The following is a 13,039-nucleotide window of genomic DNA, read 5'->3' as shown; positions in this document are numbered from 1 at the left end:
AACATCTGGACAGCCAGAGGTTGCACGCCCCTGATCTAGCGAGATCTCTTTCTAATAGCAGAGTGAGTTACAACAAGGGGTAAAACATGGTGTGCATGGACAGTGTTTGTTCCCATCTGCATGATTGGTGGATATTCACTCATTTATTCATGTGTTCAGCAGTTTTCTCTTTTTAGAGGTAGTGACCTATTTATTTATATGGAACAAGAAATATGTTGTTCTTATGAGTTTATTTAGTTGATTATGTTTTAAGATGATGAATTTGGGTATTTAGGAATGATTATTTGTGTAGATTTGTTGAATTATGTGTAAAGTTTTTGTTTATAAAACTATATCAGATTAAAATAAAAGAAATAAAAAAAACATGGTTTCAGCTCACCTGCAGCCAGGCCACACAGGGTAAACCGCTGGATCCCTTATGTACAATGAGAAAGGAATACATTTATAACAAAACATAACGTGGCACAACGCGAGGACAGTAACGATTTAGGTCGCTTGCTGATGAAAACGACATTCTTCAAACGTTTTGTAAAACTACCTATAATGTGCTTTTGCTGTTGCATTTGGGAATGGCCAAGTGATGGGGAACAATTATTAATTTATTTATTGAGCGCGGACCTAGTTTCAGGAAGCAACTGAGCGCTTTACAAGTCATAGGAAGAAAGATATGGTGAGAGAAGCAGAGATGCAAGATGGGGGGCAACAACTGGAGAGTGTGGGCATTTCAGCAGCAAGGGATCTACAAGGAACCAGGGGAGAAACCCGGGGGGAGCAAATCAGCCCTCTGGTAGGTGGGTAGTGGGGGTTTTATGGGCCTAGGTATTGGGGATGACCCATTTCTTGAATAGGAGGGGCTTGAGCTCCCTCCAAAATGTAGACGCGAGATGGGGAGGGTGTTGATGGGGAAGGAGTTTCTGAGTCTGTGGGGGAACAAAATATACATATATTCAGATTACAGTTCAGCATGCATTTAAACCACTAGAAGTACAAATCATAATTAACACCAAATCGCCAGTCCTGGGATTACAACGGATCTTGAATGGTTATGCACCAACATGGTCCTCTAGGCAAAAATATATAGTCAGAAGCGTGTAAGTTCACTGATCATTGCTGCAGACCATCAGAGGGGACACAAACCTGTGCATACTAAAATTAGTTGAGTGTGGCTTACTTTACGGTTTGCAGCATGGCCCCAAACCGCTTGCATCCTTTGTGGAACCCAGTTAAACTGTTTGCCACAGTGGATCAGGTGTTGGGGAAATCAAGCCCTGGAAAGCGATGTTGGTGCTTCTTAAATTCCGACTTCTCTGCAACTCCCCTCACAACCACCCAAGGCAGGATATGGAGCCGCTCGGTGGCGTTAGTGGGGGTGGAATGCCTACAGTGAGTGCATGATTGTACCCAGCAACGCTCTTAGAGCAATCCTCACTGTTTCCCCAGAGTGGCTATTTTCGGATGTGAAGCCAGGAGTATGCCAAACTAGTCCGCAGTCTGGCTACTTCCTGCAGCACCCCAAGGTGATGTACGGTGGTCCTTGGGAACTGGGTCATACCACAAATGTTCAAACCCTGGTTACAGTTACTGGTTGTAGAGCAGGTACTTTTTAGTAAGTATAAAACCCCAAAATAATGCAGCTATTGTGGGGGCACTAAGGTGAGGCCTGAAACCTAATCTGAGCTGAGCACTTCAGTGACTTGTTTTCAGGCTGGTGATGATACTCAACTGCCTTTTTCCAAGACCTATTCTTCTATCCATCCAACATTTGAGAAGACCAGTTTATTCTGGTCTAGACGGATATCAGGCCATGCCCTTTGTCACTTCATATATACAGTGGTGTTTTTGAAATTTCTGTTGTCATTGGCTAAGAGCTCCCCTAATGACTAACATGATTAAGGTCTATTTAGCCCCTGCTGGTATTTAAAAGAACATCTGAGTTAGGGTTCTTGTATTATATGTTTGCTATGCGGTTCCTAAATGGTCTGGATAATTCCTTAACAGCAAAGCCTTTTGAAAGTGCTTTATGTGGGCCTTGAACCTGGTTTTGATGAGGTTTTATTGTCTCTTTCCTATTTCTGTACTCTAGAGTCTGACCGGGAAGATTTTTTTCACTGCCATCGTTTCTGCATGCTACATCTGCATGAGCTTGCTGCAGGCTTTTGTGTGCCATCTCCACCCCTAGTTTTATCTAAGGTAGAGGTCATTCTGATGACCCCTTTATTTTTGCACCGGTTATACTGGAGTCCGTTTTTTGGGGGGGGAGGGGGGGTTTGTTTTCAGTTTTTTTTTCTTTAAATGCCTAGTGGTGGTCTTAATGCTGCTGCTAAAAATTGATTAATCTGAAGAAGATGAACAAGCTGGATAGCCGTTCCTGCAAGTAACTATTTTCTTCCCTGTGGCTAAATCTACACATTTAACATGGGCCTGACCTATGTGCACTTTAACACACACACACACTGTTTGATGGGCCATATTGTACATAATTAAGCTACTGCAAGACTGTGATGCAAGTCACCTTATGAATTCTTGTACATTCTAATCTTTGTTCTCTAACTGCCTATACTCTCTTCTTCTCCACCAGTTTCTCTTTAACATCTCGCTAGTTGTGACCCGCTGCCGGCACTTGGCTGAGGAGGTAGAATTTCTAATGAAATGGCATGGAAAGTTTAACATTCTGAAAATGGAAGTTCACAACTCTGAGTAAGTAAATGTGCTGTAACCTGATCCCACAATTGATTTTTCATGTTCTTTCAACGTCCCCCTCAACCACCAGCAAACACCATGGGAGCCATGATTGAACTGTGCGTCTCAGTGCTTTTCAAAGGACACTTGTGTCAGACCAGCAGTGGTGCTAGATTCGTACCCCACATCGTCACTATGTCCACCACAATTGCCACCTCCATTTCTCGTCATAATCCCCAGCTCCATTTTTCCCCACTGCATTCTTTTCTCCCAATCACCACCATTTTACCCTAACCCTTACATTTTACCCCATTCTCCCTACATTTCCACTCAACAGTTCTTTCAATATCATTAGCAAGAGAAACAGCTTCTTCAAGCCATGTATAAAAGCTTTGGCAACTTTGTACCAACCAGCTTCAGCGCCTGATATGAGAAAAGGGCTTTCTCTCAAGATTCTTTGTGAGCGAGAAATGTGCTTGGGTCTCTGTATTGACTCCGTATTAAACATTTTTTTCCCAGTAAAGCAATTCAAGAGGGTCACACCTTCTTAGATTATGGCTCTTAGCTGGCAGCCTGGAAGATGCCTGCTACCACCTTCCCACTTGGCAGCCTCCCCAAAGGTGCATGCAGGATAAAAGCAGTTTAGAGACAGGTAGTGGCTTTTATTTGGACTGATTTTCAACACTTTCTCAGGGTGATCATGATCAAATTACTTTATACGACAATAGTTTGTTACAGTAAAAGCAACATGTAGCCTATTTAAAAAACAAAAGATGAAAAGGACATTTCATAACCATTAAGTATTTAGATATAAAATACATGGATAATTAACGCTTTCTGTGTTCACGACAATCATACAAGAGGTTAGGGATCTAACTTTCTCTACCATGACAAATGACTTATTCGGCCCACTCTCATACTTTTTCGGCACTTGGGCCAAGTCATAAACAGACGGTTTGACCACGGTGTCTCAATGAGCAAAAGCCGGTAATTGGTGGCCCTTCTGTGTACAGGAGTGTTGCTGGCCTTCCCTAGTCCATGCCATACAAGAAACAGTAAAACATTTTAATTCTGGAGATTGTAGCTTTGCTTAGAGGTTAAAGGGAAGGTTGGGGCCTCATGCTTGAATCCAACATATGTCAAACACGGAAGACAGTTCCCAACACATCCTTGTTGGATTGCAGACAGACAATCAGCGATGAGAGAAGGAGAGGAGGCGGCAGAGGGGAGCTTGAAAACAAGCTTGGTATCATTTGCATAGCACTGGAAGTTGGAGCAGAGTGCAGAAATGCGGTGGGCGGGAGGTGCCAAGTATTGGTTGAACAACCAGGGAGAAAGGTTAGACCCCTGGGGAACCCCGCAGGTGGAGAGAGAGGAAGGACCCAAGTTGGACCTGGCAGGGTCGGTCAAAGAGGAAAGAGGTCAGCCAGGAAAGAGCCTGATGTTGCGGTTCTGTAGGTCCCATTTCTGTAAATATATCATAGTGATTCATAGATACGTTACATGTTTGCAATCTACTTTCTTGTTTAAGGCTAACCCACAAATCATTGATGTGCACAACCGATAAATTCGAGCATTCGTCACTCACAGGTTTAATTATTTTACTAATCTGTGGCTCCGCAGGAATCAACACGCATTGTTCAAATGACACATTTTGCTTATTTACCAGAGACCCCATTGGACATAGCTTCGCTTTGTCACGTAACCTACTTGATCCGATTTCCATCTCTTGCGCAATCCATTCCGCGTTTGTTTGAATCTGCGCGGATTGGTTGGTCATTTTAGCCTACAAACGTTCAAATAATTTAAACAGGCTCCGAATTGTTGTATTGATTGATGTGAGTGTTATCTCCAATAGTCTGCTGGTTTACAGAAGCTTGCAGTGATTGTATTGGTGATATGCATTTTCGCGGTGTGGGTTGTGCATAAGTTATTGAGTGAGTTGTCGAGTCCATGAAGCATTTCTCGTAATAATTTGGAGAAGAGGTCTGATTTGTGTTATGGGATAAATCACTTACACATCACTTAGACTTGCATGTATAGAAATATCCGTAATCACCTCGCTTGATTTAAATGACTTCTGTGGGGTGTCCACGTTAGTATAGATCACCACCGGCTCGCGCAGTAAGGTTTGTTTGGTTTCTAATATTGTTAGATCCAACACTACTTGTGGCAGGGGATCTGAAGTTACGGGAATTTGAACCATTGTATCCGATAAGTTGTCCTGGCGAATCTGATAAAAGCTGCGAATATCTGTGCGGTTGGCTGTATGTCTGTTGTCCATCACCGGCATCAAAGTAATTAACTTCTGAGTAGTTTTCCTGCGGCTCTGAGTGGCCTTTGCCGCATGAGGCGAGTTAAGGTGAACAGGCATGTTTGTTTTTAAGGAGTAAAGCCGTGTTATCATTCACTCTCTTATGAGGTTCAGCACCAGACAATACACAATGAATAAAAAGTATATGGCCTACTCACCAGTGTTACGCGAGCCAACTAGCACAAAATGTAGCGCCTGGTCGCACGTTCGCCGCTTCGTTGCTCTGGCAAAGCAGTGCTTCCCACAGGTGCGTGTACACGGTTTTATGCATTGGGAAGCAAAAGGGCATGGCCAGGGTTCGTAATCCAAAGAAAGGTGCCTAATGGAAGAAATAAAGCACTGTAAATTGTTGAAGTCGCTCCACGTCCACAGTATATATAAAGTAGAGCCTGTATGGTACTATTACCGATTGTTTTGCTTGCAAATAACTTGAGATGTCCAATCAGTGATCAGCATTCACAGGAAGAGCACGAGCGGTGCTTCCAAGGTGCTTCCCACAGGTGTTCATTACAACCATTCATTCCTTTCAATAATAACTCACTTCTCTGAAAATCGCGAGTATTGGCAATGCCTCTTTGCCTTTTAACTTCTTGAAAATGTTCATTACAATCATTCATTCTGTTAATTGATTACTGGCCTTTTAATAATGCCCCCTTTAACAGTTATTGGTCCTCTGGCCTCTGACCTTTACTTGTTATGCACTTTCCCTGCTTCTGCTGTTCATTCGACATGCCCCGGGTCCCCCTGCCTTCTGGGCACTCACTGGTTTCCAGTTGCATGTCGATTGGCTTCTGTATAGCGCCGGAGAACCTCCTTTAGCTCTCTCTGCCTTGTGCCACCTTTCCACGGCCTCAGGCACTTCCTTGAAGGACCTTGCTTTCACCCTGCTGCCTTGCCTTGAGCACCGGTAAGCACTGTCCTTGCAATCCTACAGCTGCGAATGCCCAGGGAGCTTCTCTCCGCTCTTGGCGTCTCTGCAGCTTCCCACAATGCTAGTTCCACCTCACCCAGCTTGCCCGCAAATCTCGATCTGGCTTCTCTCCCGTTCCCGCTCCATCGTTGCTGCTGCAGCGTCTCCGGGTCTCCGGGTCTCTGCTTCTCTGCTCGTGTCCCGCTGTGTTCCCACAGGGAAACAGAAATCTCTCTCTTGCCATTGCATACTCGATTTAAAGTTTACGGCATCAATTACGATCCCAGAAAGACTAGACCGCTCAGTGTCAAACCAACAGTCTTTTTTTCCATGTTTGATGCCTCTACCTCGTCTCAGTGCCAAAGTAGTGTCCGTGTATGTGATATTCATTATAAAGAGGATGTATGGCCGTGGCGTCTCTTCCTCGTACCAGGACCTGATTGATGTCTACTGGGAAATGATGCATAGGAAAGATAGGGAAGGGACTTATAATAACCCACAAAGGCCTGGGCGATATTAAATTCACTGGAAAAGGGAAATGGGGGGGGGGGGATTCCATGTCTCACCCAAGAGTGTCTCCTCTCCACAACCCAGGTCTCCTCCACCCAGGGGAGCCTCCCTCGCATATCCACCCCCAGGGTCAGGATGCGAAAGCAACGGCCTTTCCCTGTGTTAGGGAGAATTCTCTGTTTAGGCTGAATTTCCTAACCTAGTGAGTCCCCCAGCAGCTTTGCTGGATTTTTGGGGTTTATTTTTTTCTCCTGCCAAGAGTGAGACTCTTTTACCCTCACTCTTGGGCATGATTTGAGTGTGTTTCTTTGACTCTAGATGTGTTTAATGGGCTATGGAGTCTTTTACTCCATAGGGCTTCATGTGTTTTTGTGATGTGTGTTACACAGCACCCTCAGTGCAGTAACACAGGGGTGTCATAGTGACTCCCCAGTATAGACTCCATACCCTGGGACTGACTACTGTCTCCCAGGGTCTGTAAAGTCACCATTGACTTTACTAGTCTTAAATTCTGAACAGAACCAGTACTGACCATCATATTGTGGACGTACTGGCTGGGGCAATTCAATTGCCCTGGGGTCTGTTAGTCGAGGGGGCACGTCTCCTCCCCCCTGATCGAGTTTTGGCTGGTGGCAGTGGATACTACTTTTTATATTCAACCGCAAATATTTCTCTATGGGATTTTCCCATTGTTGGAGGCTACTATCTTTATTTATTTAATTACGATAGCCTCAAACATACCGCTGGTTTATTTAATTAATATTAATTCTCCGGTTGGTATTTTTTGCCAAAACTCTGTTCTAAAATGGCGTTTGTGTTCTCTTCTGTGACTCCAACCCAAGTCGAGCCCTTTGTTCCACTTTTTGGCGGGCTTCTCCACAGAAGCCCTCCAGAGTGGTGCCACTCTGTCTGGGGTACTTAGGAGGGGTGGAGGGGGATTTAGGCACCCTGGACTGAGTTGCCTAGGCAACTCAAGTCGCACTCCGTCCTGATTGGTCCAAGTGGTGAGCCGGCCGGCTCACCACTTAGCATGTTTGAGTGACAGCTAGGCTGAGTGAATGGGGGTTTTCTGCATAAAAGCAGGGCTTTGGGGACTGGAACTTCAGAAGTTGCCACAGGACCTAAGAATCCGACGAGGGAGAAGCTGAGCCGACCTGCCAAGACGACACCACCGGTGGAGCCCTGCTGGACCGTCTCACCACTTTTCCCAACGACAGAGGAGATCTCCCGCCGGAGAGTCTTCTTCCTTTGATTGGTGGGGATAACCAGTTTCCCCGTCTTTTCGCCTTCCCGACGTATCTCGTGGCCGCCTTGCCTGTGCCAAGCACCCCGGCAACCGGGATACCACGTTTTACCATGACCGTGAATTAAAGGGTAATACCTTTAACCGGAAAACTCTGCGGCTGGTTTCTTCCCTGGCAGTGCAACGACCTTCATCTTTCCTCCAAGTCGAGATCTTCTCTTCCCCTGGACGACGACGAGACTTGCACCCGCTGCCAGGAACAACTGCCACCGCTGGAGGATCCTTCCCACTTAAGGTACCGTGTCCCGCCCGGCTTCCCTTCCCACTGACTGTACGGGGTAGATTTAGCCCCCGGCTTTCGAACCTGGGTTAGCCTGGGACACCCTGGCTAAACTTTTCTGAACCTCTCTAAACTCTTTTCGAACTCTCTGCAAGACTTCCTAAGCCTAGTGTAACTGTGTGATCTTGGGCACATTTGTGCTCTGCTCTCTCTAAGAGTGGGCCCAGCCTATGGACTTTGGCTCACAAGTGACTTTTGCTCTTCTGCCTTGCTAATAGTGTTCCTAAAGCTTAGAGTGGTGTATCTTCCCATATTCTGTCTTTTTCCCTCCCTTCTTCATAAACTTATTGGAGTGCCATCTGTAGTTAAGCGCTCACCTCTGTATGGAAATAAGTGGTGTTAACTAAGACTTCTCCGATAAGGAAAAAGGGTTGTATATATTATAATAGTAACTGTGTTTAGAGTGTTTTACAATAAGAGTGCTGGAGTGTTTTAAACAGTGTTTTTAAATAAATAATTATATACTTTGATACCAAAGCTCTGGTCAGTGTTTGCTTGTATTATTGTATCTGAGTGCCTATTGTGTATACTTTGCATACTGCCTAACTCGTCTTGAGGGAAGCCTGACTGCTCAGTCACAGCTACCAGGTAAACCTGGGTGGTACAGACTGCTACCAAGTGGGTTTACTGCTAACACCTGTAGTCCTAAATCTTTTGCAGTGTTCCCAAAGGGAACTGCACAGGTTTCTGCCTAACACCCTGGCCACCTGGAAGGAGGATATATTGGGGGAAGAAGTGAGGACGCCCTTAAGTTCTTCACACATAGCAACAGATGTTTCCAGATAAATGTATATTAAAAGAGGCCAAAACAAGATTGAAACATAGTGCAACCATCTGGACACTCATCGGAAGAGAGAGCGCCATTTTCCAAACTAGCTCCTCAAAAACTGTGAAATCAAATTCATATGGCTGGTCGTTTCAACACCATAGATGAGTGCAGAAACGATGTTGGCCAAATGGAATTTCCTTATAGAGGTGACTGTAGTCTTTCCAAACCTCCTCAAAAAGTGCCTCATCAGAAACCCAAATGCTCTTGCCTTTGCGCTGATCAGATCTACCAACGTTAGGCGGTTGGGACGAGTCAACAGTCTAAACCCCAAGGATGTAAGATCATCAACACTTTCGAGTTTTTCCCCCGCTAGATGCCACCCCGGGTTCTTCCATTTATTTTTATCCGAAAAGGACAATACTTTAGTTTTCCTTTCATTGATCACCAGATGGTTCAATCTTGCAAATTCTACGAAGGAATTTATTAGTCTCTGTAATCCCACACAGGAGTGATCCATAAGAATGATGTCATCTGCATATAGGATCAAAGGGACTTTTTGTCCAAACACCCGGGGGGGAAAATCAGAGAGGCAGTCTGAAGGAAATCTCCCAAGTTTACCATTTAGAGGTGTTAGGAAATATTTCTCTTCACTGCACCTTTCCTTCCATTTCTATTGACCCCAAAACATTTAGCTTTTATTTTTGAATTTGACCTGATCTTTTTGCAGTGCAGTCTGGCTTTTGCTCATCTGTCATGCGGAAACTGACATGTCCTTCGGGCTGTCCATACTGGGAAACATTGTTTCCCTTATTGTTACTTTGTTACTACTTTTAGTAACTTGTTTTCACTTGTGGTAACTTCTATCATTGTACAATGCATCTTACAATGCAGTACAATGGGGTAGACTTTTTGTTTTGCCCTCAACTAAAACTCAGAGGCTTTCTGGTTACTCTAGGTGTGCTAAATGGACAAGCTGGTGGCAGCAGTTACTTTCTGCTCCTGTTTGGTGCATTTTATTTTAGCCTTACTGCGTTAACCGTGTTTGGCTACTAACTGCGGCTAGTGGTCAAACATGGCCATGCTATTAGGTTTTTTGCTTGTCCTTTGGCAATCTTGTCTTTTAGGGTTCTTCCTGGTCGGTGAAGCCAGGAAAATCCTTAAATGGACTTCCAGTGTCCAGGAAAGCAGAGGCTTCTGGCGGGCTACTGGAGGTCTATGTGTGTTTGTTGTCAGGAAGTGGGTTGGGACTGTCTGGTCCCATTCCACAAACTGGTGCCAGTGTGTCTGATTGGTATGCATGAGTTTTGCCGCCAGTGATCCTGATTGGGGGGGGGGGGAGGCGTCAGATCTGTCATTGGCTAGTGGGAGTTTCAGCTCTTGCCTGGCTTTTAGAATAAGACAACCCCTGCACCCACTCTAGAGAGATCCTGGAAGAAACTGAATGAGCCAAGACTCCTGGAGCAGCCATGTCTTGTAGGTGATCTTCAGCAGTCCTGCGAAGGAGCTGCGACCCTTGGAGTGGAGGGAACATCCATTCTCTGCATCAGCTGTGAGTCCTGCGAAGAAGAGCCTTCGGGAGTGCCCTTCGATCGCCCAGTGGCTGGCCAGCTGAGTTTTGGCTACCGTTCTGCAGACATTGCTGTTCCGATTTGAAGCCTTTTCAGCTTGTGCAACAAGACTTATCTCTGCAGAGTTTCATCATCCTAGCTTCAAGGGGACCCCAGATAGGAGGCAAAGTCTTGACCATGGCAAGTGAATCCCTTTGCGTCGCCGTCCATCGTCGCCGCCATCCAACACTGCTTACCTGCGTCCAGTCCTGTCCTGAGAAGGGCCCTGCATCAAGTTCTTTTGCATTCTTCAACTGTAAGACCTTGCAGCAGCATTAGTCACCGACCAGAGAAGTTTCCGAACCTGCAACCCCTGGGGATAATGGGCTGAGGCTGATGGCAGGAAAAGCGACCTTGGACCCTCTTAAACCGACCTGCCATGAATACTCTTGAGTACAGGGATGAATTGTAGCAATACTTGCACGCACCCCTAACTCACTTTTAAACGTTTTGGTAACTTTTGTATTACGTTGGCTTTGTGTGAACAAGCACTCCGAAAGTTGGAGACACATTTGTTAGACTAACTTGACCCCTAACCCTTGGAACTGTTCATTGTATCCCAGGGACCCTACCTTCATTTTTTCCAGCTTCGCAAAACTGTATGCAACTGTGCTGAACTTTTAGGCAGAAGGCCCTATACATCTTAGGGATGGACTTCTGAAGTTAGGATTTACTTTCTGTGGATCTGTAGTGCTTGTACCAATCTGTACCTTTCTTTTTCGGGGGTTTGATGTATATTTTTCCCTACTCCAGTGATGGTGTATATGTATCTATTATTAGTGTTTTGTGATAGTTCACCTGTTTGTAGTAATTTTTCACTGCGTTAGTTGGCCATACGTAAAGAAGTATTTTATTCCTGTGTGTCCAAGTGTGTTCCTTGACTGCTTCACTCTGTGTGCTCATTGTGGACCACTTTTAAAGCTCACCACCTCTTGAGAATTAGCCTAGACCACTAGCCTTGCTACCTTGAACTGCTTTGGCTACTGCTCCCAGAGTTGTCCCTGTTACAATACTAGGTTGGCCTTGTATACATCTGTCCCCCAGACCAGAGTATAAAAAATCAGTCCTAAAAAGAGGTTAAACGGGGGTGCCAAAACGCACCCCTGTCATAAACCCCTTTCTGTTGTTATTGGTTTGGTAAGGTCACCTTGCATGCTATGCCGTACCCTGATGGAAGTGTCTTTGTACAAACAAATAAGGATACTCGGCAGTACAGGGAGTACCCCTAGCTGCTGTAGCTTCCACCACAACAGTCACGATTTATGGTGACGAACATAAGGGACAGTTCGATACTAAGAACATGTAGCACCATCCCTCTCACACATCCTTCTCCATGCTGCAGCAGATCCATAACCGCTCCAGGTAATGTTGTCCCAACGCTGCTTCTGAAGCCCACTTGGTGGGGTTTGAGGATGGAATTACTCTCTCCCCACTTCGTAAGGTCTCTTAGGATCAGTGCTGCAAAAATCTTTTGGTTATCACCTAACAGCTTGATGGGTCGTTAGTTGAGGGGGTCCAATCTATCCCCCTTCTTAAAGATTGTCACTACGTGCCCCAGGTGCCAGGTAATTGGGAACTTTTGTTCCCTTAGGATGTTCTTAGAAAGGTGAAATAAAAAGGTAGCCCATTGCTCAGGTGCTTCTTTGAAGATTCTATTGCACAGCAATCCGTGCCCCGGTGCACGTGAATTGTTACTTTTCATGATGATCACATACACATCTTCCTCGTCCAAGAGACTTTCCCAAGGCACTCTAGGGCATTTTACCTGAGCCTCAGTGTGTATGCGACTGTATATTATCTCAAAGTGGTGCTCCAATATTGCTGCCTGGATCCAAGTTGAGGCTCAGCTGAATTCGAAGTTTTCATGGTGTTTGAGCAGCTTCCAATAATTGGCGCCAACCTTGTTGGTCACAGTCTCCAACATCTTTTCCCCATTTATTTGGTATTGGGCACTTTTCACTTGCTTCACCCTATTCTTATATTGTTGGTGGCACCATCTAATATTGAATGCGTCTAATGGCAACTCTCTTATCCCTTTTTAATTATTGAATGGCTTGGACAAAACCCACTCGGAAGGGGGAGCAAATCTTCTGCAGCAGTAAGGACATCATCGAGCAATTAAGTACAAAAGATGGGAAAATGTCAGGGCAAAGCGGGTGCTCAGTGGAATCAAACTCCTGTGAATTGAGCAGAGAACGAGCCCTGTTATTAAATCCAGCTATAGCTCTAGGATGCCAGCTAACATGGTTATTTTGCTTTGAAACTAACACTCCCTGACACCTTCCAACGTGGGGGTCATCCCTCCATTTACACCAATCTTTTATGGATCTACTAACCATCCTATGATCGCTCGGGTCAGTGCGAGTAATATCAAATGGTATACAACAATGGAACAGTACTTCGCCCACAAAGATAAAATCAATCCTTTAGCGTTGCTCACCCCTCTCCCAAGTGAAATCCCCTTCTGAGGCTCCTCCCACGTTTTCATTTAACCGCACCAAAGCCCAGTCTTCCAGGGTGCCCGTCCATTGTTTTCCTCTCCTGATCTGCTGGAGTCGATAATTTGATAAGTGTGCAGTCTTATTATTTTCTACCTCTTTCTCCCAAAAACAATTGGCGTAAAAGTCCCCTTCAACTAGCAAACTGGAACTGCTAAATTTTGCTCTC

At 45.2% G+C, this 13,039-nt stretch overlaps 1 protein-coding gene across 3 annotated transcripts in view; it reads left to right on the top strand.

Moving 5' to 3' along the window:
- The window catches only part of KNL1 (kinetochore scaffold 1), a 1,870,945-nt gene that overhangs the window by 1,844,381 nt on the left and 13,525 nt on the right, over positions 1–13,039 (top strand). For all 3 annotated transcript variants that reach the window (XM_069637560.1, XM_069637559.1, XM_069637561.1), the window contains one exon: positions 2,579–2,697. In XM_069637560.1, coding sequence (XP_069493661.1) covers positions 2,579–2,697 — 119 coding nt within the window. The remainder of the gene's footprint in view (positions 1–2,578; positions 2,698–13,039) is intronic.

Source organism: Ambystoma mexicanum, chromosome 14, assembly GCF_040938575.1.
Source record: "Ambystoma mexicanum isolate Mex_15411 chromosome 14, UKY_AmexF1_1, whole genome shotgun sequence".
In the NCBI taxonomy this organism is placed as follows: Eukaryota; Metazoa; Chordata; class Amphibia; order Caudata; family Ambystomatidae; genus Ambystoma; species Ambystoma mexicanum.
This window is presented reverse-complemented; position numbering and strand designations above follow the sequence as displayed.